Source organism: Camelus bactrianus, chromosome 9, assembly GCF_048773025.1.
Source record: "Camelus bactrianus isolate YW-2024 breed Bactrian camel chromosome 9, ASM4877302v1, whole genome shotgun sequence".
Lineage (NCBI taxonomy): Eukaryota > Metazoa > Chordata > Mammalia > Artiodactyla > Camelidae > Camelus > Camelus bactrianus.
Genome location: NC_133547.1, coordinates 7,176,778 through 7,202,964, shown reverse-complemented (window position 1 = coordinate 7,202,964; position 26,187 = coordinate 7,176,778). Strand labels below are relative to the sequence as shown.

The window sequence follows — 26,187 nt, the reverse complement described above, 5'->3', positions numbered from 1 at the left end:
AGTTACAGGAGGGTGGGGTCTAGGGAGGGATGATTACTGGGGACGAGGCACCGGAGGAGGGGCAGGCCCTGAGTGCTGGGCAGCACAGGCCAGCTCACAAGGACTGATCTGAGCATTGGGATCAATTCCACATTAGGTTCACAGGGGTGGGTTGAAATCAGTCATGCTGGGAGACAGTATTTACACAACAGAAGTGGGCAAACACTACAAGTCAAGGGTTGTTTGTTTTTCCTGAAGAGCGGGTTGTTAAACAGGAAAGGCCTCACCAGACTGTAGGGTCAGATGAAGCCAGAGGAAGCCTGGACCATCTGAATAGGGAGAAACATGCCCTTAATTTTCATCTTCATCCTCGTCATTCTCATAACCACAGGGACTTTTGAGCACTGACTACAGGCCAGATATTGGTCTACGGCTTTGCATGTATCAATTCATTTTATCCTCACAAAAAGCCGCTTTGAGGTAGGTACTGTCGTCAACCCATTTTAAAGGAAATGAGGCCAAGAGTATTATCTTCTTGTATTGGGAAGGTGGATGATGGGTTATCTGTTTGGGTTGGGTTGGATTCCATTTTGACAGGGCCTCAGACATGACTCAATGACAGGGAGGCATCATCCATGGTGTTAATCCCTCTTCAACCAAACCCACCCCCAGGAAAGGGACAGACTCTGCTTTATCTCTGGGACTCTCTGGCAGGCATTAGGACCATCCAGAAACATCCTTCTCTTCTTCTAAACACACAGGAAGATCGCACTTCTCATCCTCCTTTGAAGTCAGGGAAGGCCAAGTAACTTGCTTCGTTCAAAAATGTGAGTGGAAGCAGTATGTATCGTATGCAGGTAGAAGCTTTAAGAGTCATTGCAGCTTTGCCATTTTCTCTCTGAGCACCACAGGGACTGGTGACATTCCAGATAGATGCTGTTCCATCAGCACGGGTCACAAGGATGATGTGAAACAGAGCTCTTAGCTGACCCACAATGGACTAGTAACACCTAGGAGGAATAAACCTTTGTTGCATTAGGTCGCTGAGATTCTGGGGTTGCTTGTTACTGCAACATAACTCAGCCTGTTCTGACTGATACAGTTCCCAGTTTCAGTAGAGCCTAAAACATGGAAGTCTCCAAAATAAGAGTGAACTAATGAATGAATGAATGAATGGAAGGGAATAGGGACAGGGTCATAGATTTTCCCCTGGGCCAGAGGTAGAGGAAAAGCAGCCATGTCTCAATCCTGCTCTCTCACACATAGGCTTGTAACCAGGCTGGGGTAGAAGTCAGGCTCTGAGCTTTATTTCCTTTGGTCACAGCTCATGTTGACCCCAACATCTCTGCCCTGATTCTTCCCCCACTTCTCACTCCTGGGGGCTCTGGAGGAGCTACAGAGATAGGGACATGAGATGCAAGGAGGGCCAGGGAGATGGAGGCGCAGAGAGGGAATTAGAAATGGGGAAACTGAAACAGGAGGCAGGGGAATAATCAGAGAGGTGAGACAAGACAGCATCACCCTGAGTGGGAAACCAAGAAACTAGGAGATTAGGAAACAGCAAGGGAAAGGAGGGGAGGAAAGAGAGGGGGACCAGGAGACAGATGAGGAGGAGCAGATGGACACAGATCCAGGGAAACAGTGAAAAGGAGGTGGAGGCAGTTCTCCAGGAACTGGGTGAGAAAGATGGAGGGTCTCAGGAAGAACTGGGAGGCAGAGACACTGCAGGCCCTGCCAGGAGCCAGGGTGGGGGCAGGGCACCCCTACTAGTTGCTCTGGGAGTCCTTGCTGATAGTGGAGCCTGGGCCTGTGCTGGAGGCAGGGCCAGTGCTCGAGATTTGGCCTCTGCTGGACCCAAAGCCTCCACTCAATTCTGACTCAGGGCCTCTGCTCTCTGTGCCTCCAAAGCTCTCCTGGCCTCTGCTGGACCCCAAGTATCCAGTGGACCCCAGGTAGCCACTAGAGCTGGGGGGTCTGAGGGTCACACGGCCCCTAGTCGAGCTCTGGCTGGTCATCAGTCTCCCGGTGGCGCTGGTGGAGTCAAAGGTCACGTGGCCCACACTGGAGCTTGCGTCCCCAAAGGTGACGTGGCCGACATTGGAGCTGGTGGCACGGCCTCCACTGGACACCAGGATGCCGCTAGTCCTGTGGCTCCTGACAGACCCGGGGACAATGCTGGGGCTCTTGGGCAGCAGGGGGTTGCTGGAGCTGGCCTTCTGGGTGCTGGAGAAGTTCATGGTTGGAGTGATATCCACCTTCACGGCCTCGGCCAGTTCCTTCAAGTTATGCTCCCTCGCCTGCTCTCGGATCTCCAGCTGTGGGGGAAGAGGGTTAGGGTCCCCAAGGAGCCCGGGCTCCTGCCCCGCACCCGTGGGTATCCGTGCTCACCGACTTCACCACTTGGCTCAGCAGCTCCTCCTTGCTCAGAGGATACTCATCTTTGGTCTCAAAGCCTGGGGGGTCCTCCCTAAAGTGGGGGGAAGATAGGAAGGGGCTATTCTCCCACCCCTCAAGAGGCGGATGGCTCCTCATCACTAGACCCAGAGACCCTCAGCCGCACACAGAGATCTGGCCAGCCCTGAGCACCCTTCAGCCTTCTGGTCTACCCAGTGCCCCATAGCATCCCTGGAGCCCTTACTCCTGGTTCCTGCAAAGCACCCACTCCATCTTCTACTCCAAGCCCCCCAGAGCCACACTGATCCTCTAATCCCCAAGAGCCCCCCACCAAAACCCTCCTTCCCATATGTCCCCTCTGTCCCCGTGGAATCTCCCTCTTCCCCCTCCCTCTTGCTCTCTGACTCACAGATTGTCGGGGGGCTGAGGTGGGGCCACTTTCTTCGGAAGATCCTCAGGGCTCTGACCCAGCACCAGGAGGGTAGCGTTAGGCAAGCTGGTGGCATGATAGTTCTGGAGGACAGATAAGCCAGCGGTCTGCTCAGACCCATCTCCAAGGCTCTGGTTCCCTGTCCCCCCCTCAGTGCCCTCTGCATCCCGACCTGGCTTTCCAGGAAGGCCTGCACTGTCAGAAGCTCCACCAGCCGCTTCTCGATGAGGCCCAGGAAGAGGCCTATGTCCCGGTCTCTCATGTGGGTCTTGACCCCCAGGAGGTCGTTGATGATGGTATTGTCACACTGGGCCCTGGTGAAGACGCGCTGGATATCTGGGGTCAGAGGGGGCCGGCTGTCATGGACCTGGTGCCCACTAGCTGGAAGCCCTCTCCTCTCCTCAAGTCCCTGCAACCTGGGCTGGGGAGGTGGCAAGCGAGGCTCAAAGATGGAAAGGGACTTGCACGAGCTCAGCCAGCCAGCCAGCCAGTGGGAGGGCATCGCTGTGTGCCTGGCCAGGGGCTCGGGACCACAGCAGGCAAAATGAGAGAGGGGTCAAAGAAAAACCTAACAAGGGCACCTCCACTCGGAGGGACTTTTTCACACGGCTCAGAAAAACCTGACTTCCACCCAACCCAGCGAGTCCACGGCCCAGAATGTGTTTCTCCTCCCGGAACACTCAGGCGCATGCTCCGTGGGAGAAGTCGGAGGAAATTCATGGCAGCACCGTGACCCGTTCGTGACCGGCGCTCACCGTGGGCCCCTGCATGGCACATTTGCATTCAGGTAGCGGGTTATGGTCAATGAGACAGAAGGCATCTATGACCCTGACAAAAATCTGCACCCAACCATACGGCATCCCCACCACCCGACCCTGTGCGGCCTCAGCCTGGGCTCCAGGCTCAGAGTTTCCTCCTGGGGTCCCTCCCTGACCATCCCCCAAGACTGCGCACACCCAGCTCAGGGTCATCCCCCAAAACTGGCTTCCCACTTCACCCTCACCAGGCCAGACCCCCGCGTGCCTCAGCCCCAATAGTCTGTCAGTCCAGTACCTCTGGGCTCCACTCTCCTCTCCATCCACATTCCCCTCCCTCCTCTCCACCACCGTCTTCTGCTCACGACCCTCCTGTGGCTCCCCAGCACCTCCAGGACAAAGCCCCAGTGCCTCAGCCTGGCATCCCTTTAGCACAGGCCTTCTTCAACCCCCACCCACGCGCTTACATTCCCCTCTCTGCACAAAGAATCTGTATTCCTTGAATGCACCTCCAGGCCTTGGTCCCACTTGCTGGGAACATCCCCTCTCCCCAGTTTTTCAGATAAATACTTATCCCTCAAAACCAGCCTCAAGTACCACTGCTCCCCGGAAGCCTTTTAAGGATGAATGGATGATGGATGTAGGATGGGTGGTTGGATGGATACGGGACAGACGGACAAGGGAGTGCACAAAGTCTCCGCGGCTCGGCTCCCGGCCTGCTCATCACTTCCTCCCAGATGAAGAAGCTGGGGCGGGTGCTCACCTGTCTTGAGCTTCTCCAGCTGCCCTCGAAAGTCCTGGAAGCGGGCCTCCAGGTTCTCGGCCTCCGAGTGCGCCTCGTCCACGCGCTGCTGCAGCTCAGCCCGCTGCTGCTCTCGCTGCGAGCGCTGGTCCTCCCCGCTGCCGCGCCCCCTCACCAAGGCCTCCTGCATCTGCGCGGGCAGGGGCGCGACGCTGGGCCCAGCTCGGGAGGAGCGCTGACGCGGGGAGAGGAGACCGGGAGGGAGGAGGAGCGCGTGGGGCTTGGGGAGGGGGCGGGTTTCGCTCACCAACTTGATCTCCTCCTGCAGGTGCTCCAGCTCCGAGTTCTGCTCATTGATGAAGGTGAACTCCGCGAAGTTCCGCTCCTCCACTGAGGGCGCGTGGGGAAAGGCAGGGTCCAGAGAGACACACGGGGACAGACACACACAGAAAGGCAGAGAAAGAGATGTTGAGAAAGACGTCAAAGAGAGAGAGAGAGACGGAGAAGGAGAGGCAGATAAAGGCACAGGGGACACAGAAATAGAGCAAGTCAGAGCGAGAGAGAGAGGGACAGAGAAAGTGCCAGAAATACCAACAGAGCCACAGAGAAGGAGAGAAGCGAGGGAAAGAAAACGGTAAGGGTGGGTAAAGAGAGAACAGGACAGCAACAGGGACACGGAGAGAGAAACACAGAAGGAGAGGGGAAGGTTTGGAAGGTGACCGGCAGCCCCGAATGAGGGCGGCGGAGGAGGGAGGAACCGGGAAGGGGAGATGGGGAGGCGGGAAGGCAGACACGCCAGTGAAATTCGACAGAAAGAAAAAGGCGGAGACACACTCCTTGAGGACAGAGAGAGGCCGACAGGTGGAGACCAACACAGCAGGAAGGTGTCAGAAGGCCCGAGACAGGGGCGGGAGAGACTGGGGAGGAGGATACTCGCACACGCGGAGGGGAGGGGAGACAGGACCAGAGGCAGGGCGGACGGCATGAGGCGAGGAGGGCGGAGCGGACTCCAGCGCAGGTGGAGTCCCCAGGGCCGAAGCGGAGGCCTCGTTGACCGTGACCCAGCACAGTGCGCACTGGACGCCGGGGAGAGTTGGGGGCCTCCCCCTCCGTGCCCCACCACTTTCCGCCCCAGCTACTCACACTCCAGGTACTTCTCCACCAGCACGTCCGGATCGCTCTCCCCGGTCAGCTGGGAGAGTCTTTTCAAGGCGTCCTCGTAGCGAAGCACCAGCTTCTCCTGGGACGTCTTCCGGTAGCCTTCGGCCACCTCCCAGGCTGGGGAGGACAGGGCGCTGCGGAAGGCGTCCGGGGCGGCCACCAGCCCGGGAGGACCGGGGCCGCGCAGACCCCGCCCCTTCCAGCTCCGCCCCCTCCGCCGCCGCCCGCTGGGGGACGCGGAGCGCGCAGCCCTGCCTCTCCCGCCGGGGCCTGCGCGGGGCGGAGGTCGCGCGGCCCAGGCCTCACCCCGCTTCTCGCGCTTCTCCACGATGGCAGGATCCAGCTGCCGGTCTCCGTTCTTGAGCTTGAGGAAGCAGTGCAGCTGCTCCAAGCGACCCATCTGCCGCTGCAAGAGCTGCACCTCCGACTCGTTCTGGGCCACCTCCTTCTCTGCCCTCTCCCGCAGCATGCCTATCTTGGTCTTCGCCTCCTCCCTGGGAGGGATAGTGGGTTAGAGCGGGGCCAGGGAGATTGGAGGTTGGATTTGGGGTCAACCAGGAGCCTAGGGAGGGGCGGGGTCATCCAGAGGTCATTGGAAGGGTGGGGTCAGCCTGGGGTCACAGAAACGGGCAGAGTCAGGCTGCAGTTACTCTGAGGTCACAAAAGGCAGAAAATTGTCTAGGTTCCTAGAGGTGGGTCAGGATGGGGTGAGGGAGCAGAGTCAGGGCTGAGGGGAGAGGGGGTGATAGGTCATGTAAGGGACTGATGGTTTTGCCCACAAAGGGGGCACTGCTGCAGTGCCCGGGGCACTGGGGAAGCCTGGGCATTCTTATGTGACTTGTGGAACAGGAGGCAAGATGGTAATGATGGCACAGGTAGAGTATACTCAGACCCCCAAGGTAGCCCCAGGTGATAAGGTAATTGTGCCGGAGTTTGGGGCGGTGTGGCTGGGAAGATAAGAGGCTTGGATCACTAAGTGGCGCACTTAGATGACATCACTGGCACTTGGGCACATGCCCTGTTAGGAGACTAGGGACATCCGAGAAGCCTCACTCACTGAAACTCCCCTAGCCTGCTCCACTGAAGATGGAGCTTTTAAGCTTTTAAATGTCGTGCAGTCAACTGTGAACTCAGAATGCCCCAAGGCTACTTCACAAGTCGGGGGGTCATTCAGTTGGGAGAACAGCAGGCCAGTCCCCTCAGGTCCCTGCCCATGGACCATCCCAGTCCCCCTCCACACCTTTGCCAACCTTGGTTGCCTCCACTCAGAGCACTAGCATCCTGCTCTATTCAGGTTCCTTTGAGGCTCACTCAGGTCAATCCTCCTGGGTGGGAGGCCTCCCTGGCACCCACCAGCCCCAGTCCCCAGTGACCCCTCCAGCCTCTGATGGCAGCCCCTGAGAGATTGGGACTCAAAGTTCTTTCTGTGCCTTGGGATCCATGCCAACAGAGGGACAGGGAAGAGGGTACCCAACTTCCTGAGAGCCAGGCCCTACAGTGGGCCATGAATCCCCACAGCGGCCCGTGAGGTAGATACCATTATTACTGCCATGTCACAGTGGAGGAAACTGAGGCTCAGAGAGGGGAAAACACCTTCCTAGGTCATCCAGCAAGGAAGCACTCAAGGAGAGGGACTTTGCCCAAAGAACTGGGAAATCAGAGGGAGAGAATGGGGCACCTTATGGAAAAAAAAGTAGATCCTGGTGATCTATTTCTTGAGTTTGGAAACTTCCCATCACTAAGAAAAGGCACATCCTGAGTTACCTAGGCCTCCACCCCAGGATGCACCCCAGGGCCCTACCTGACAGTGTAGGCAGAGGTGGAGGAGACCATGAGGGTGCTGACCGTGTCCCGCAGGAGCTGGATCTCCTGCCAAGAGAACAAAACAGATGCCACTTGGAACATCTTCATCACTGGAGGACTTTTCTTGAGGCCTCGCCTTTCCCCAATAAGAAGTGGGGCTCCTTCGAAACATGGACCTTCCCTAATTAGTGGCAACCCTTGAAAGGGGTTTTAAAGAGGTCCTTCCAAGTGAAAGGAAAGCCAGACTGATGAGCAGGAGTCCAGTGAAACATCCAACCCAGAATATTCCTAAGAGCGCCAACCTAACTTTGGGGGAGGGGTCAGAAATTTGTGTGAATTTCATAATGGTGACCACGCTGATCTGTATGCTAGTTCTACGGAAGTGTCTTTGCAGAGTTATGGGTAAAAGGGTTCTTTCAGAAGAAAGAAGGGAGGAAGTTATATATATATATAAAATATATAATTATATATATATATAAAATATATAATTATATATATAATATATAAATAAATATATATGTATAAATAAAATACGTTATGTATTATATATTTTATACACGTACATAAGGGGTATATGTGTATTGATGTATATACACACATATATACACACATACATATATAATTAGTGTAATTATATTATATTATATTATATTATATTATATTATAATATATTATATTATATTAGTGTAATGTACATATACACATATATGTGCATATAAGTACGCAAGCACACACACTTTTGCAACAAGAAACCCAGGATAAATACTCAGAAACTATGGGAGCTGAATGGGAACCAAAATGGAAGAAATGATGAGGAAATGATGTTTCTACCATTTGGAATAGTTTTGATTCAGGACCACTATTAATGGTTTATCAATTCATAAAGAAAATTAAATCAACAAAGATAAGGGAAGGAAGTAAATGAACCTAAATGTATTTCAAACAAACATAACCACAAAGAAGAAAAAAAAATAGGAACTGGGAGGAGGGTGTAGCTCAGTGGTAGAGCACATGCTTAGCATGCATGAGGTCCTGGGTTCAATGCCCAGAATCTCATGAAAATAAATAAGCCTAATTATCCCCCCCAAAAAAACAATAAAAATTTAAAAATAGGAACAAATCCCAGTGACTTCTGAATACAATTTGAAGATAGATAGATAGATAGATAGATAGTAGATACCCACGCCCTCAGAGGACAAAACAATCTGCAAACAAATCATGAACTCCGTTTCTAGGTTCGGGGGGTGGTAGTACAGCTGTAGCAATTCTGACCCTCTCGTGGGTTTTGAGGACTGAGCAAATGAATACGTGCATCAGTGCTGTTGGGAGTCAGAGTTCCCCCAAGGGGAGAAAAGAAAGATAAAATGGTGAATGTTCGGGAATAACCCAGCGCTGCTGGATTGGAATGAGAAGTACCAACATGAAGTCATGATTTTAAACTATCTGTTTCCTAGCTCTCTCCAGAGAAGGGGCGTCATGGCAACAACACCCCCATGGCAATGAGGACTCTTACTGCCTGTAGCTTGGTTTCTCACCACCAATCCACACTAGGAAGAACCAGGACTCCTTGGATAAATGCTAACTCGGGTGTTGAGGCAGAATGAGGACAAGATAACCTGAACTATCTTCCTGTGCCAGAAAGTAAGGAAGTGCTCAAAAACAAGCAAGCAAACAAACAAAATGATGGGCTTGTCAAAAGGACACAGAAGCCAGCTTGAGGCGGCTCCCACCAACCAAATCTGGGACAGTTTGAGCATCAAGATGAACAGTGACCACTATGGGTTATAACGTATAGAATAAAGTAAGAATCCATGAATGCTTACTGATAACAAATATACAGGGGAGAATGAGAAGCTCTTCCTTAAGTAAAATGCCATCACATAAAGGAAGGAGAAATGGTCGAGTTAGAAAAATCACCATCTGGCAGCCATTACAGTAATAATTATTCAGGCAAGAAACATTAACGGATGCTAAAATCACTGAGTGACAGGGCGTCAGGGAACAGGATATTTACATAGTCTCAAAGAATCTCCCTGGACTTATTCATTACAAAGAGGAAAACTATACTGGAGAAGTACGGCTAACCAAGAGATTGAGGTCAATGTCGCTGGTTATGGGGCACCTGACGTTACGTGGCCGATACAATGCCTGCAAACGAGACAATACCGTCCAAAATGCACAACCTGAAGCTAATCACGAAGAAAGATCAGATAAACCCATCCGTTATGTTAAAGAGAGACTCACAGCTCGCCCTCTCCCACAAATACACCAAGAATTACATCTAAGACCCATGAATCGCACAGAACACCTACTGAACTCTGGTAGAGTGTCTCTTGCTTCGAAATACAGGATTCTCACAAAATCCAATAAATAACAAATTCATACTGTATAGCACAGGGAACTATATTCAATACCTTGGAGTAAATTACAGTGAAAAAGAACATGAAAACGAATATATGTATGTTCATGTATGACTGAAGCATTATGCTGTACACCAGAAATTGACACATTATAAACTGACTATACTTCAATAAAAATATTTTTTAAAATAATAATAAGAAGAAGGGCCCAGGGACTGTTCCAGATGAACGGAGCCAGGAAAACCAAATGCAGTGTGGGATCCTGCCCTGCAGCTGGGAGCAGGATAATCAAATTAGGTACAAAGGACGTCACTCGGACAATCACAAGATTTAAATATGGACTATTTAGGATTGGAACAACGTAAAACGTCCTGACTGGCGGAAGGGTGCCGTGTTTACATAAGAAAATGGTCTTGTGCTTAGCAAAGCCACACTGAAGTTCTTAGAAGCGCAATGTCTGCATCGTACTCTCAAATGGTTCGGCAGTCATAATAATAAATTATTTTCAGCAAAAATAATTATACAGAGAGAGAGTCAATGTGGTAAATTATCCATGTAGGAGAAGAATATATAGTTAATTGTACTATTCTTGCACCTTTTCTGCAAATCTGGAATTATTTCAAAGTAAAACTTAGAGAGAGAGAGAGGGAGGGAGGTGAGAGGGAGGTGGAGGGAGAAAGGGAGGGCTTTTCAAAGGACTTCAAAGGTTACTGAGAAACCCATGGAATGTAAATGGTCTGGCCTGCTCCTTGGTTGCCTGGGGTGATAACGCTCAAAGTGACAACTCTGCTTTCTGCAAATCTAAACGAGGCTGCTTTCTTGTTGGAGGCATCCTGGAACATTCTCCAAGCGTCTGTTCCCTGTACTTGAGGCAGGGTGACTCTCGAATCCTCCAAGGGGTCCGGGGCTCCCAGGCCACTGACCTTCTGCAGCTTGCGGTCCACATTGAGATAGCGGTTTCTCTCGATCCTCAGGATATCCAGCTCCTCCCGCAAGGTCGCATTGCGCACCAGCTGGATGTCAACGCGACAGGTAACCTGGTGGGGTGTGGGAGAAGACGCCAAGAGTCTGTCTAAGGCCTGGCCTGCCTCCCTCCGCCACACTCAGCCGAGGAGGGGGTGCTTGTAAGAGATGGGGCCCATTCCCAATTTGGGGACCCTGAGAGCACTGCCACCCCCCGAGGACACCAGCATCAGTCTCTTTTCCTTGGGGACCCTCCATCCCTCCAAGACCTTGTCTCCTGACGCCCCACAGGGAGCCCTGGGTTTTAGGCCTGCCTGCATCTAGGAATCTGGTCCACCATTTCTGAAACTTGACCCCATGCTCAGTTCTTCCCCCAGACCCCAGAGTTCACGCCTGGAGACATACAAGAGGCTGACCCTCACCCTGTTCAACTGGTCTTCCAGGACCTTGATCCTTCGCTGGATCTTGCCCTTCTGATCCAGCATGCATCCCGGGGCCCTGACACCTTTACCATAGGCAAAGATCCGGGTCTCCCACTCCTGGATCTGGAGAAAAGAGGGTGGTACCTGTTTGTTGGCTGAATGTAGGAGAGATTGAGGGACCGAGGGAGGAGATGAGTGGGAAGGTGAGTAACTGAGTGTGGTGACACCTGCTGTCCCTGTGGCCCCAGCCAACTGTTAAGACCCTTCCTCTGTGGTCAGTACCCAACCTCCCGTGTGGATCGGGCTTCCAACCATAACCAGTCGCCCTGCCAACCACAAGACCCAGGTCGAGACCATTCTTTTCGAGATGAGCGTGTGACCCAAGCTGAGCTAGTGTGAATCCTTCCCTGGAATTTGGGAGAAAGGCGTGGGCTGGATGGATGGGGTGCCACGCCCAGTAGACAAAGTGGAGACGAGGGACCAAGAGATGGTGAGAAGGAGCCCTGATGCCATTAGAGTCCCCAGGGCCACTTACGCCAGGAACCAGCTTCTACCCCACCCTTCTCACTTCTGTATTTGTCTCTAGTTAGACCTCCAAGTAACTTGGAAGCTTCATGAGGGAGGATTTGTGTCCTTTTTGTGCTTGACACAGAGTCGGTGCTCAACACACGTGCAGACTAAGTGAATAAGTGAATTGCTTGATACCGTGTTTCCCAATACGTGCGCCATTCTGGGTTGAATTGCACCCCCCAAAAACGCACAGGTTGGAGTGCTAATCCTCAGTACCTCAGAATGTGACCTTATTTGGAGACAGGGTTTTGACAGAAGTCATCAAGTTAAAATGAGGTCATGGGGTTGGGACCTAATCCTCCATGGCTGGTATCTCTATGAAAAGGAGAAATTTGCACACACAGATCTGCAGATGGGGAGAATGCCGTGGGAAGAGGAAGGCAGATGTGGAATCTAAAAGATACTACAAACCAGTGAATATAACCAAAAAGCAGCAGACTCACAGATAGAGAACAAGCTAGTGATGACCAGTGGGAGGGGCCAATTTGGGGCGGGGGAGAGAGAGGTACAAATGACTGGGTGTGAGACAGGCTGTACAACACACGGGGAATAGAGCCAATATTTTGTAATAACTGTAAATGGAATGTAACCTTTAAAAAAATGTATTAAATTTTTATTTAAAAGACAAGAAAAAAAAAAGATGAAGGCAGAAATTGGAGGGAGGCTTCTACAAGCCAAAAAATGCCACAGATGGCCAGGAAACCACCAGAAGCTGGGTGGGAGGGCTGGAATAGATTCTCCCTCACACCCTCAGAAAGGACCAACCCTGCCGACATCATGATTTCGGACTTCTGTCCTCCAGAACTGGGAGACAATACATTTCTGTGGCACAAGCCACCCCAGGAAATGAATACATGCACCAAGGCTCCCCGGAGCTTTGCAGCAAACTCAAACAGGGCACTGCAGGGATATTTTAAAATTTGAGGAAGACATAGGCATTGTCAGACGCCTCATGAACTAGGAGCTCAAGGTTGTTCCCAGGTTCGATGTGAGATGGTGCTAGATCCCTGTGGAGAATGTCACTCCTTTTGAAACTGAGTTTTTAGCAGTTGCTGCTATAAAAATCAAACTCCCCAAAATGGTACCATTGGAGGAAATTGGGCAAAGTGTATGTGGAATCTCCCCAGATTACTCCTTCAACTGCATGTGAATCTACAATTACCCCAGCACAACTTTCAAAAAAAAAAAAAAAAAAGCAAGTACTGCACAGAAATTGGTATAGAATGAGGATGGTGAGTCCAATCTGACTCCAAGGTCTGAAAAGTTGCATGGTGCCCAGCAAGCACAAACATCCCACGGGTAATTGCGGTTTTTAAGAATGAAATACAACGTTTCAATTTATGTACATTAGTTTTGCAAGGTTCCTAGGTTGTTAAAATGCAAACACTTGCTGGGTTGTCTGGTCCAAACTGTTAAATAGAGCTGTGCACTGCTAAAGAGTAGTGCAATCCCGGAGCCCCCTTGGGCAGCTTTTCAGAGCTGGTCGTTAGATTTTCAGGAATCACATGAGATAAATTGTTGGTAGCTTGAAATTGACCATTGTATTAGTTTTCCATTTCTGCAGAAAAACTACAGTCATCCTTCAGTCACCACAGGAGATTGTCTCCAGGACTCGCCTCAAATACCAAAATCCAAGGATTCTCAAGTCTCTTATATAAAATGGTGTAGTATTTGCATATAACCTATGCACCTCCTGTATACTTTAAATCATCTCTAGGTTACTTATAATACCTAATACTGTGTAAATACCAAGTAAATAGTTGTAAATACACTGTAAGTGCTTCGTAAATAGTCCGTCCTGCAAATTTCAGTTTTGCCTTTTGGAACTTTCTGGATTTTTTTTTAATATTTTCTATCTCCAATTGGTTGAATCCACAGATATAGAACCTGTAGATATGGAGGGCCAACTTGTTCCACAAACTTGGTGGCTTGAAATAACCCCCATTTATTATCGGGAAGTTTCCACAAATCAGGAATGTGGCACAGGTCAGCCGGATCCTCCGATCAGGGCTCACAAAGCTGCAGTCAAGGTGGCAGCCAGGACTGAGGTCTCATCGGGGACTCATCATGTGGCTGTTGGCAGAATTCAGTTCCTTGAGGCTGCAGGACTGATGCTCTCGGCTCCTAGGAGCTCCAGGAAATTCCTTGCCATGTGGCACTCCTCCAGGCTCCTGCACGGCAGTCTTATATAGCATAACCCAATCAAGGAGAGGACTAGAAGCTAGTCACAGGTTCCGCCCATATGGGGGGGTAGTGGATTCTACCACTGGGGGTCACGTTAGGGTACGTTCACCAGAGCCAAGATCAGAGTATTGATGTTATGAAAATCAGAAGATGCTACTAAATCAGGGCACTTCCCTGCTGCTAACTGCTGGTTTCCCAGCAAGCCTCTGACTCTCTAACTAGACTTTGTTTTCATATGGTGAGGGTAGGAAATTTTTTTTCTCAGCTTTGTTGAGGAATAAGTGACATACAATAAAACTGCACATATTTAAAGTATGCAATTTTGTATGTTTGACATAATCAAGATAGTGAACATATCAATCATCCCAAAAGTCTCCTTGTGCCTCTCTGTCGCTCCTCTCCCCACTTCCTTCCCGCAGCCCCCGCCCCCAGGCAGTCCTCCATGTATTTTCTGTCACTGTAGGTCAGTTTGCATTTTTGAGTTTTATATTAATGGAATCACAAATATACACTCTTTTTTTGAAGAAAAGGGTTTGGCTTCTTTCACTCATAACAATTATTCTGAGCTTCGTCCACATTGTTGGTGTATCAACAGCCCATTCCTTTTTATTGCTGAGTAGTGTTCCATTGCATGGATGTACCACAGTTTGTATCCACTCACCAGTGGGTGGACCCTTGGATTGTTTCTGTTCTGAATTTTACAAACAAAGCTGTTATGAATATTCATGGACAATTTGTTGTATAAACATGTGCTTTCTTTTCTCCTGGGTAAACACCTAGGAGTGAAAATGTCTGAATCATATGGTAGGGGGACATTTCATTTTTTAGTAATGGCCAAACTGTTTTCCAAAGTGGTTGTACCACTGATGTTCCCACTAGCAGGGTGTGAGAGTTCCGGGTTCTCCACATCTTCACCAACACTTGGTATGGTCAACCTCTTAAATTTGAGCCATTCTAAGAAGTGTACAGAAGTATCCTGTGATTTTAATTTGATTCTCCTGATGACTAATACTGTTGAGCATGTTTCATGTGCTACTGCCATCTTATATATATTTGGTGAAGTGTTTGCTCAAGTCTTTTTCCTATTAGGTCATTTTTTTTCTCATTGAGTTTAAAACTTCTTAACATATTCTGGGGTTTCTTTGTTAGATTTAGGCTTTGTAAATATTGTCTCCCAAAATGAGGCTGGTCTTTTCTTTCTCTAAACAATATCTTTCAAAGAGGAGAAGTTTTTAAATTTTACAGAATCCAGTTTATCAATTTGTCCTTGTTGGGACCATGCTTTTGGTGCTGCACCTAAGAAATCTTAGCCTAACCCAAGCTACAAAGATATTCTTTTCTTCTATGCTTCTCTCTAGAAGTTTTAGAGTTTTAGGTTTTGCACTTAGGTCTATGATATTTTACACCTTTTTTTCCTTTTAAAAAAGATGTTATTGTGCACAGAAAAGTGCATATATCAGGTAGGTACAGTTTATCATTTATCTTAAAAGTGAACATGTTGGAACCACCACCCAGGTCAACAACTAGAATACTGACAGCACTGCATATGTCTCCCTCTCATCACTACCAACTTCCCCTCCATACAGGTACCACTCTCCTGCCTGTGTTAGTCCCCACTGCTGCTGTAACAAAATACCACAAATTTACTGCCTTAAGAGAAAATAAATTTACAATCTTACAGTTCTGGAGGTCAGAAGTCAGTTTCACTGGGTGTCAGCCAGGCCGCATTCCTCCTGGAGGATCCAGAGGAAAATTCATTCCTTGCCTTTTCTAGTTTCTAGATGTTGGAGTCCTTGACTTGTGGCCACTCCAACCTCTGCTTCTGTTGTTACATCAACTCGCTCCGTAATCACATCATCTTCTCTGAGTCTGAGCTTCTTGCCCTCTCTTACAAGGATTCTTGTAAGTACATTGGGCCCATTGAGACAATCCAGGATAGCACACCCATCTCAAAATCTGCAGTCACATCCGCAAGGTCTCTTGCCATGTAAAGTAACGTGCTCACAGGTTCCAGAGATGAGGACACAGACATCTTTGGGGAGTCATTAATCTGTTTGCTATACTTCCTCAAGAGAAGTTCTTTTCTTTACCATTTTGTCACCCATGTATAAACCCCCTAAATGAAAGTTTGTCTTGGCCTGATTTTGAATTTTATATAAATGAAATAATGCTGCCTGTATATTTTATGTCTTGCTTCCTTCAAATGTTTGTGAGATTCATCCATGCTGCTGTAATTGTCATTTTTATTGCTGTATACTCTTTCATTATAAGAACATACCACAATTTATTTAGTCATTCAAATACTGATGGACATTTGGGTTGTTTCCCATTTGGAGCTAGCTAATGTGAATAATACTTTTATCAACGCTCTTTTCATGAATCCCAGTTCCAGGCTATATACTCAGAAGTGGAACCGCTGGGTGGGAGGAGGGTTTCTGATAAATCTAAACCGTTTTCTACTGGGAGATGACTTTGGTTTACTTCCATTCAACACTGTTTCCATGGAAACATACTGGGTTAAGGTAAATACAGAATGCCAGCTGTGTTCCCAGGCAACGATGTTTATTGTAAAAATGGCCCCTGATTGGTGAACCAGATCAGACTAGAAGGGTTGTGAGTGGACCCATAGACCCCAAAAGCCTACATGACCAAGACTGAATAGAAAACTGGCTCTTCTGTAGGGTGTTTTTTTATAACTAAGTATGTTCCTGGTGGGATCTTAGAAGCTGCCCTCATGATCTGGTACAAGAGGTGGCTCCCGCTGTATATGAAAGTGCCCTATGCCCGGGTGGGCAACACCCACCCACCCACCCATGTGGTATCGTCCAACTGAAGATGCTGAGAAACAGGCCTGGGCCACTCAGGGAAGATGTATTTGATGCTGTCGTGCAAAGATGCTGTTGTTTCTTGTCTTCTGTCCTTCAGAGGTAAGCGAACCTGGTGCCAAGGGGTAGTCTATTGAATCCTGTGGCTATGAACGTCAGGTGGAACCGAAGACTGCCTCTGGTGGCCATGTGGAGTGGATGCAACCCTAGATCACGGGGTATGTCTATCTTCAAATTTAATAGGTAGTAGAGAAAAAAAAAAAAACTTTTCAGAATACTTTAGACAATATATACTCCCACCAACTGGTGGGGGCTTCTGAACCAACAGTTCATAATAGTTCCCACTGCGCCTTCTCTTCCCAGCATTTGGTATATTTGGACACTAGTTGTTGAAAATCCGGTGAGTGTTTAATGATAGCTCATTGTGGCTTGCATTTGCCTTTCTTTGCTTACTGATGAGTGACAATTCCTACATTTAGTGGACATCTGAATCTCTTATTTGGCAATGTGCCCACTCGAGTCCTTTGACTATTTCAAAATTGAACTGACTCTTTAATGGTTTGTAGACGTTTCTTGTATGTTCTTGACACTAGCCTTTTGTCAGCTATGTCTTGCAAATAACCTTCCTGTTCTGTGACATAGTTTGCACACTCTTTATGGTTCTTTTGATGAATTAGGAGTTGCTAATTTTAAAGTCATGGAATGTATCAATCCTTTCCTTTAAAAGTGGAAATTTTTCTAACTTATTTAAGAAACCCTTTCCCACGTTCACAAATTTAGATCTTGGATCCATCTGGAATTAGTTTGGGGTACAGTGAGAAGGAAGGGTCTGACTTCATCTTACAGTGTGGATATCCAATTTTCACAACACCGTGATTAGAATCCTCCTTTTCCCATTTCCTGAAGTCATATATCAAGTGTCCTCATATGCATAGGTCTCATTCAGGGCTCTCTGTTCTGCCCCACTGTCCCATTTGATTAGCCCTGCACCAATTATGAGAGCTTTATAATAAATATTGATAATTGATCAAATAAATCTTTCCACAGTGTTCTTCTTTTAAGTAAATCTTAGTCATCTTGTTCATTGCACTGCTATAGAAACCTTAGAATACGTTTGTCCAGTTCATCTATTAAAAATAAAAAACTTTTAGTATTTTGATTGGGATTACATTGATACTAGAAATCAATTTGGAGACATGACATTTTACAACACTAACTCTTCCAATCCATGAATAGGTTATATTTCTACATTTATTAAATTCTTCCTTAATATCCCTCAATAAACTCTTACAATTTACTCCATAGAGGTCTTGCACACTTTTCAATAGACTTCTTCTTAGGTACTTCTTTTGGCAATTATAAATTTGTCTTATTTTATTTTCTAATAGTTATTGCTAATATAAGGAAATATCATTGACTTTGTATCCAGCCACATTGTTAAAACATCTTGTTAATTATAGGTTAGCTTTAGATTCTTTTGGATCTTTTATGTACGCAAATATATCATCTACAAATACTGACAATTTCATTTCTTCCTTTCCAGTCTTTCTTTTTTTTCCCTGTCTTTAAATTGCTTTGTTTTTCTTTTCCTTGCCATATTGCTCCAGATAGGACCTCCAATACAATGTTAAATAGAAGTAGTTGTAGCTGACATCTTCATATTGCTACTGATCTCAAGAATTTTTTTTTCATGTTTCACTAACAAATATGATGTCTGCTGTAGATGTTTTTTTAAAACTTTTTTTATTGAGTTACAGTCATTTTACAATGTTGTGTCTGCTGTAGATGTTTCATAGTTGCCCTTTATCAGATTTGGGAAATCCCCTCTTATTCCTGGCTTTCTAAGAGTTTTTAACATGAATAGATGCTGAATTTTATCAAAAATGTTTATACCTACATAGATTGTTGCCATGAACTGGCACAAGTCCAAGGACTGTCTGTTCATCAGTCTCTGATGTGATAGGTTCAGAAAATGAGAGTAAGCATTTAGAAACAGTGTTCTTGGGTGCTGTTGAATCACATAGCAAGTCACACAAGACACAAGCCTTACAAAGGTACCAGACAATAACAGATTGGAAGTTTTAAAAGTTGATCCTTCAACACATATGGTTTGAGAAACACTATGGCTAACTTTACATTTTTCTTTGCCAGAAAATATGTATTCTGCTTTGTCATTCTTGGATGATATTTTCACTGGGTATAGAATTCTAAGTTGATAGATTTTTCTCTTAGGACAGTCAAGTTTTAATGTCATGCACTATTTTCTAACTTCTAATGTTTCTTTTGAGAAATCAGCTGTCAATCTAACTGTGGCTCCTTTGAAAAAAATGCTTTTTAAATTTTTTCTGGCTCCTTTTTTAATTTCCCTATGTCCTGTGTAAGTGTGGCTCTTTTATTCATCCTGTTTTGGAATCTAAGGCATCCTTGAATCTGTCGATTTGGTCTTTCACTGGCTCTTGAAAGTTCTCAAATGTTATCCTGTCACACACTACATCTGTCCCGTTCTCTTTCTGTTCTGAAACGTTTGTTACTCATCTATTAACCCTTCTCACTAGGCCTGCCATTCTCTTAACCACCCGTCCATGTTTCCCATCTTTTTGTCTCTCTGTGTGAGATTCTGGATGATTTCTTCTGAGCAAATCCTTTCTTCAGCTTTCATTGGCTTACTGTCTGTCTCCCCAGTAGAATGTCAACTGCTCTCATGCAGTATGTTTCGGTCACTGTTGTGTTTTCAGCACCTAGAGCAGCACTTGGCACTCAACAAAATTTGTTGAATGAATGAATATCACCAGACAGCTACATCCTTTCTTGACCTCATGAGGAAATTTACATAGCTGTATTCTGAGGACCCCACCTGACCTACAACTCTCCATAATCAGGTTTCTTAGATGGAGTCAAGATAATAAAATCATCCCACTTGGACCTGTCTCTGGTGAGTTTCCATCCAAGACTAAAGGAAAACCAACTCAAGCAGCCAGCACCCACTAAGCCACTGTACTACCATGAAACAGCCAAAATTCTGACAGGTGTGAATCAGACAGAATTCAGCTTACAAAAGGTGGCTCGGGGTGATATTGATTGCTGAACAAACAGACTGACTGAAAGTCACATGTAATAAAACTACAGAACATGTGGTAGAACAGAAAAATATCCCCCTCCTCCTGCCCAGATGTCCACATCGGAATCCCTGGAACCTGTGAACCTGTGGCCTTCAATGGCAAAAAGAACTTCACAGATGTGATAAAGCCAAGGATCTTGAGTGGGGGAGATTATCCTGGATTGTCTGGGTGAGCCCAGTATCATAACAGAGGTTCTTATAAGTGAAAAAGGGAGGCAGGAGAGTCAGATTCAGAGAAGAGATGATAAAGGCATCAGAGTGATGCAGCATGAGTCGCTGCTGGCTAAGAAGACACAGAAAGGAGCCATAGACCAAGGAACGCAGGCAGCTTCCAGAAGCTGGAAAAGGCCAGGAAAATAATTCTCCCCTGAAGCCTCCTGAAGGAACACAGTCCTGCTGACACCTTGATTTTAGCCCAGTGAGACCCCCACCTTCGGACTTCTGTCCCCCAGCACTGTAGGATCATTGATGTGTATTATTTTAAGCCAGCAAGTTTGTGGTAATTTCTTCTAGCAGCAATAGCAAACTAATATGGACCACCAAGATAACTAACTTTCAGACCCCTCTGTGTGATCCATCAGTGTGCAAGGAAGCTTTTGGTCTAGGCAAGCTACTTTTTAAAATGAAGAGTAGACCAGAAAATAGCAGGATGGAGCCCACACAGAAAAAAGTAAGTATCATTTGGGGAAATTTTGTTTCAGCTATATATGTGTGTGTGCGTGTTTACATCCATTTGCATCTGTGTGTGTATGCACTGTGTCAGGATGACTCATGGTCCTAAAAACTGAGAACACTGGGCCTAGAAAAGTCAAGGTTTCTAAGGTCAGATAACAAGGTCTGCTGCATTATCAGCATCCTCTTTTTGTGGATGAAGAAACTAGGGCCCAGAGAGGTAAAGACTTGGCCATCATGGCACAGCTCTGATGTAGCAGGCCCAGGATTCTCATGCAGGCTTCACTGATTCCAGAAAGTGAATCTTTTTCTCCTAACAGTACCAGCTCCATTTTTGAATATGCGAGACTGTGCTAAGCACTAAATACTCATATTCCTACCAGAGTCTGAGCACAGCTCCCCCAGGTGGATACTTTCAGTAACCCCACTTTTCAGATGAGGAAGTGAAGGCTCAAAGAGGTTCTGACACTTGCCCCTAAGTAGGAATTACAGAGTCTTGACTCAGAACCCACCTGTCTGTCCAGGGCTCTGGTTTGCTCCTGCAGATCCTTGACCTCAGCCTGTACCTGGACCCGGCACTTGAGCAGGTGACCCATGTTCTCCAACTTTTCGCTGTCCCGCAGCCGCTTGACCTGGCTCTGGGCAACGCTGATCTGCACCTGCAGTTTGTCCCGCACCCCCTCCAGGCGCCGGATCTCCTCGCTGCCCAGACAGGGAGAGGGGAAGCCAGAAAGGGGCAGAGCTCAGCATCACTAAAGTCCAGGCAAACTAGGCCTGCCCTCCCGGCTCAGACCCAGGAGTCAGCCCCCCAACCTCCTTAAAAGCCCCCTCCCCAGCTCCAGGGACCCAGGCGCATGGCTCACAGTTGCTTGTTGATACGCTGGTGGACTTCCTTGCTGTAGGCTCGCCTTTCACCCTCCATCACTTTGCACTGTCGCTGCAGTCTGCTCAGCTCCCAGTCCACTGGGATGGGACCCGGCAAGGGACTCAACGGGAATCCAGGCCCCAGCCCCTCCCTTCCCAAGACCTAGGAATTCTGGCTCCCTTAGGGTCTCACAAACTGCAACTTAACCTCAGACCCAGGCTCCAACACCACTCTAGGGCTGCATCTCAGGTCCTGTATCCCTCATTCCTTCATACCCCCTGTACCCCATGCTGACCTCCACATTTTCCCCCTAAATCCACTCCTACCTCGGGTTTGGGCATACATCTGTTTCCCCACTAGAGGGCACTCCTGGGAGGCCTCACAGTCCTTAGGGACCAGAAGGGCAAGACCTAGAACTTGGCAAAGCTGAGATCAAGTGTAGGGACTCCAAGGGACACCATTCTTATCCCCTCCCTCCACTTCAGCCCCACCACCCAGCAGTCCTCAGACCCATCCTCCCACCTCCTCACTTCCAGCCCATCCCCTTGGCTCGGGCCTCATCCTCCCTGGCCTGGACCACCACCCAGCCTCTTCACCAACTTCCTGGCCTCTCCTCATGGCCCCAGAGAGTCCTTGCTACACCCAGATCTGACCCTGTCACAGGCCTCCCCTGGTGCTCCAGCACCATCCCCAGGGCAAAGTCCCAGCCCCTCAGCCTGGCATTCAAGCCCCACAAGACCTGACCCTACCCACCTCTCCAGACTTGTCCACCAGCTCCCCATCTCCCACAGCCCAGTGGTTCTCAAACAGGAGCAATTCTGCCCTTTAAGGACATCTGGCAATGTCTGGAGGCATTTTTGATTGTCACGATGTGGGGGCAGGTTGGGGGTGTTACTGACACGTAGTGGGTAGTGGCCAGGGATGGTTAAGCATCCTCCAACTCACAGAATTATCAGACCCCAAGTGTCAACTGTATGGAAGTTGAGAGATCCTGCCCCAGCCACATGCTGTTCTCTCTGCAGAAACACTTCCCTTCCTTCTCCTGTTGGTCATTCCTAGGAGGAGTTCTGGGCCCCACTCAAACCTCTCCTGGCCATCCCTCTCCCCCATATTGGCCCATCCATCTGCCCACTAGAGGGCTCTTCTGGAATGCCTCCCCCTCCCCAGTGCCCACTGTACAGGGCCTCAAACAGGGGGAAATCAAGGAAAAGAATGAGTGAAATAGAGAAAGAATGTATGAATTACCCATGCCCTCCAGGAAGGCCTCGCTTCCGTCCTCGGAGCGAGTGCTTCCAGCAGAGAGTCCCAAACGCATCTTGGCCAAAGAGTGTGGGGCTCCTGTAGAGGCAACGCAGGACCCCTTCAGATAGAGAGCAGGAGAGGGCTAGGAGGAGAGAGGCAACGAACAGTGAGGGACTAGGAGTTAGAAGAGGGTGACTCCGGAACCAGCTCTGGCCTCTCTTTGAGTCTCAGTTCCTTCGGTGAGTTGGAGGGGGACACTCTCAGGCCTCTCCCAACGCCCCTCCCAAACTTCCACCTCTCACATTCTGTCTTGCGTCGCGGCTGTGACTCTGGCGCGGGGGACAGATATATCCTCTAGGCTCTCGGTATCTCCGAGGCGGGGCTGTTTGGGGAAGGGATCACAAAAGAGGGGGAACCTCCGGCCAGCTGAGAAGAGCGAGGCCCGGTCCCTACCTGCTGGAGTGCTTGACCTGTCCTTGGTGCTCCAAGCTCACTGTTGTGGTCTGGTTACTGGGGAGATAAGGGGCCAATGAGGTCTCAGGACAGAGGCTGGGGAGGGACCAAGGCCGCCGAGGAAAGCAGTGGGAGGGGAGGTTAGGGAGGAGGGACCAAGGAGGCCGAGAGTAGACTTGCGGGGATCTCGGATACTGTGAATAGATGAGCAAGGGAAGCTCTGCGAGGGGCGGGGCTAGAGGGCTGCGGGGGGCGGGGCTGCGGGGGCCTTCGAGGGGCGGGGGTAGGAGGGCCTTCAGGGCGGAGCTGTAGAGGACTATGACGGGCGGAGCTGAAAGTGCTTATGAGGAGAGGGACTGGGTGGGCCTGCGGGGTGCGGGGGCTTCAAGGCTTATGAGGGAAGAGCTCGGAGATTTGCAAAGGGCAGAGCTGGAGTGTCTGAGAGGGTTGGGGTTGGGGGCCCTAGGGAAGCCCTGGACCCTGATACCCGTCCAGGGCGGGGCTTCGGAGCCTTGAAAGGGGAGGGGCACGGGTACATGTAAAGGGCGGGACTGCGGACTTTATGAGGGGTGGGGCTTCAGGGTCTGGTGAGGGGCGTGGTTGGGAGAACACGTGAGGACCCAGCTAGGAGGGCGCTGGAAGGACGCGGATTCTCCAGACTTGTGGGACCGGGGCTAATTAGGAGGCACTGAAGCTCTGAGAGCCTGGGGAAGGAGGTCAAGATAGTCTATTTGGAGAGCACGGGATTGTGAGGGGAGAGCTGTGTGTTTCCAGGTGGGGGAAGCAGTAGCTGAAAGAGCCCGTGGAGACAGGGCTGGGAGGGAACCATCTGCAAGACTCTGGAACTGGGCCGAGGTCCTTTGGGACGGGGCGCGAGAACTGCTTGTCTTAAGCTGACTAAGACCACGTTATTTTGAGGATTCATTAGCAGGGAGGCGGTGACGATGCCGGGAATTGTCGGGGGAGGCGCTCACCACTGCCTCAGGTCCTCCAAGCGGCTCATGACGCATGCGCGGCCAACGGCCTCTGAAGAGGCGGCCAAAAACCCTCAGCCGCCTGAGGTCCGCGCACTGAGGCGGAAGTGGGCGTGGTCTAGGGCGCTCCGTGCCGCCCTCGCTCTCCGGCCACGCCCTTCGTTGCCACACCCCCTGGCTCTGCAGGGCACGCCCCTTGACAGAGGGCTGCTGCCCACGTGGGCCTCCACAGAGCGGGCTAGCAGTAGGCAGCGTTCCCTGCAGGCTGGGTGTGTCCGACGCCTGCGGTTTCCTGTGGGAGGAAGCGGCCCGCAGGCGCTCAGCTCGTAGTTTAGGAGGCCCAGGAAGGGGAGATACCGCCACAGCCCTCTGGTCCCTTGAATTCTCGCCTTTCTACAGGGCCCTAGCATGAGGGACCGCCCCACCACCACCCCTCACCGGAACATCCCCAGGACATCCAACTCCGGCGCTGATTCCACTCAGGGAACTTAACTGAATCCTAGCCTGTTCTTCACTTATCCCGCTCAAATTTCCGTCTCCCTCGTCCCTGGTTCCCAGACTCCTCCCGGGACCCAGGTCTGGTCCCCTCTGCCTCCATGAAATCATATAATCTCCAGCCCCTCATTTTTTCCCCAGTGACCCAAACTTGCTAACTTACTTGTGGAACTGAGTTCAGACCTCCGGTCTCTGTCCTTCTCAAAAGTATAAGATGAAGCAACTTACTCCCCACCCCCAGGGATCTTCATTTTGTACTCCCTACGTTTTAGCCTTGAGATCCACTGAGTCCAAGAATTTGCCCTTTCCCCTAATCCTAGAGACCTTTATCTAGAGTCTCCCAGTACTGAATCCACTCAGGGACACAATGTCTGGTATTAATAAGCACATACAACTGTACTTACTGTGTACCAGACACTTCTCTAAGAACTGCTCCATAACACTTTTACAATTATCCCTATTTTACAAATAAACTGGGTCAGATTCATAACTCGCCCCAAATCACAGCTAATGAGTAAAATGGCTTCGAACTGAATCCAGCCAGTGTGTCTAGAGCCTGTGCTACACTGGTACCCCAGCTTCCCGAGCACCCACCCAGTCACTGAACTGCCCTTCCCTCACCGCTTCGGTGAGTCCAAAAGACCAACCACTCTCCCTTCCCCTAGCTCTGGCCCCATCACATACCCAGACATCCCATTGTCCAGTTCCCTTCCCTTTCAGGGACCCCGGATTTCAGTTCTCCAGCTCTTAATTCCACATCAGGACCCCAGACACCTGGTTCCCTGTCCTTCACTTTTCAACAGTACTCAACCCTGCAGAGAGACCCAAGTGCATAGTGGTCATCACCCCCACACACACACCCTGATTCAATAACCCAAGAAATAATAATAATAATAATAACAACAACAACAACTAACATGAAGTCCTGGTACTGCATTTTTGTTCCTCAATGGCTTCCCACTGCACTTAGAAGAAAACCCAAACTCCTTTTCTAGGCTTCAAGAGCCCTCTTTGGTTTCCCTTCCTACCACTCCTTCTCACGCCCTGTCTTCCAGCCACACTGGCCCTTCTGTCTGTTCCCTGAACAACCTGAGCTTGTTCTCAAAGGCTTGGGCACTACCTCTCCCCTCCCAGCATTCAAATCACTCCTATCTTCAAGTCTCAGCTCAGATGTTACCTCTTCAGAGAGACCTTGCCTGATGACCCTTTCAGAGTAGCCTCCCATCAATTAAAAAAAAATTTTTTTTTTAAGAACAGTCTCCAATCATATCAATGTCCCTGTATTTTAGTTCCTTCAAAGCACTTATCACTATCTGAAATTTCTCTTCTTCATTGATGTTTTGTCTTGATTGTCTGGCTGTGTCCCTTGATTAGAAGTTAAGTCCACAAGAATAGCAGGGCTTCCCTCTGTTTCTTCATTATGAACTCCTGGTTCATAAGAGATGGTCAATAAATGATGAAGAAAGGAATGCATGTGTTAGGTGTGTCCATGTACTGGTTTTAACTTACTCATTAGAGTAAGTGTCAGAATTGTTATTATCGGTGTTAGTATATTGTCAGGATTATTAGTGTTATTGTACCCACCTCATAGATTAGGAAACTGGGGCTCAGAAGTTGATCAACTTGGTCCAGGTTCCCCAGGCAGGAAATGGAAGCACTGGGCTTCTTAACTTCCACCTCCTGCCCCCTTCTAGAGTTCTACACTTCTCCATTTCCCATCCCCTGACCACCAGCAGCCCTCAGCCCCACTCCACACCTCAGAAATCTGGCCTCCTCCCTC

General features: G+C 48.9%; 1 protein-coding gene across 6 annotated transcripts; it reads right to left on the bottom strand.

Annotated features, from left to right (window-relative positions):
* Positions 1–1,264: 1,264 nt before the first annotated feature.
* Positions 1,265–23,143, bottom strand: ODAD1 (outer dynein arm docking complex subunit 1). 6 transcript variants are annotated; one of them, XM_010946884.3, is made up of 15 exons: positions 22,939–23,142; positions 22,489–22,581; positions 21,242–21,341; positions 20,891–21,080; positions 11,010–11,132; positions 10,548–10,661; positions 7,263–7,330; positions 5,768–5,955; positions 5,444–5,578; positions 4,608–4,690; positions 4,322–4,490; positions 2,976–3,139; positions 2,783–2,886; positions 2,368–2,446; positions 1,265–2,294 (listed from the first exon to the last, which is right to left on the bottom strand). In XM_010946884.3, the coding sequence occupies exons 2-15, from the start codon at positions 22,556–22,558 to the stop codon at positions 1,746–1,748; spliced, it is 2,136 nt and encodes a 711-aa protein (XP_010945186.2). In that variant the 5' UTR covers positions 22,559–22,581; positions 22,939–23,142; the 3' UTR covers positions 1,265–1,745. The 6 variants fall into 6 exon arrangements, with proteins under 6 accessions (XP_010945186.2, XP_074225413.1, XP_074225411.1 ...); XM_074369312.1 differs by having other exon boundaries at positions 4,322–4,690; positions 22,489–22,627; positions 22,939–23,143; XM_074369310.1 differs by having other exon boundaries at positions 4,322–4,690; positions 22,939–23,143.
* Between the last annotated feature and the right edge of the window lie 3,044 nt (positions 23,144–26,187).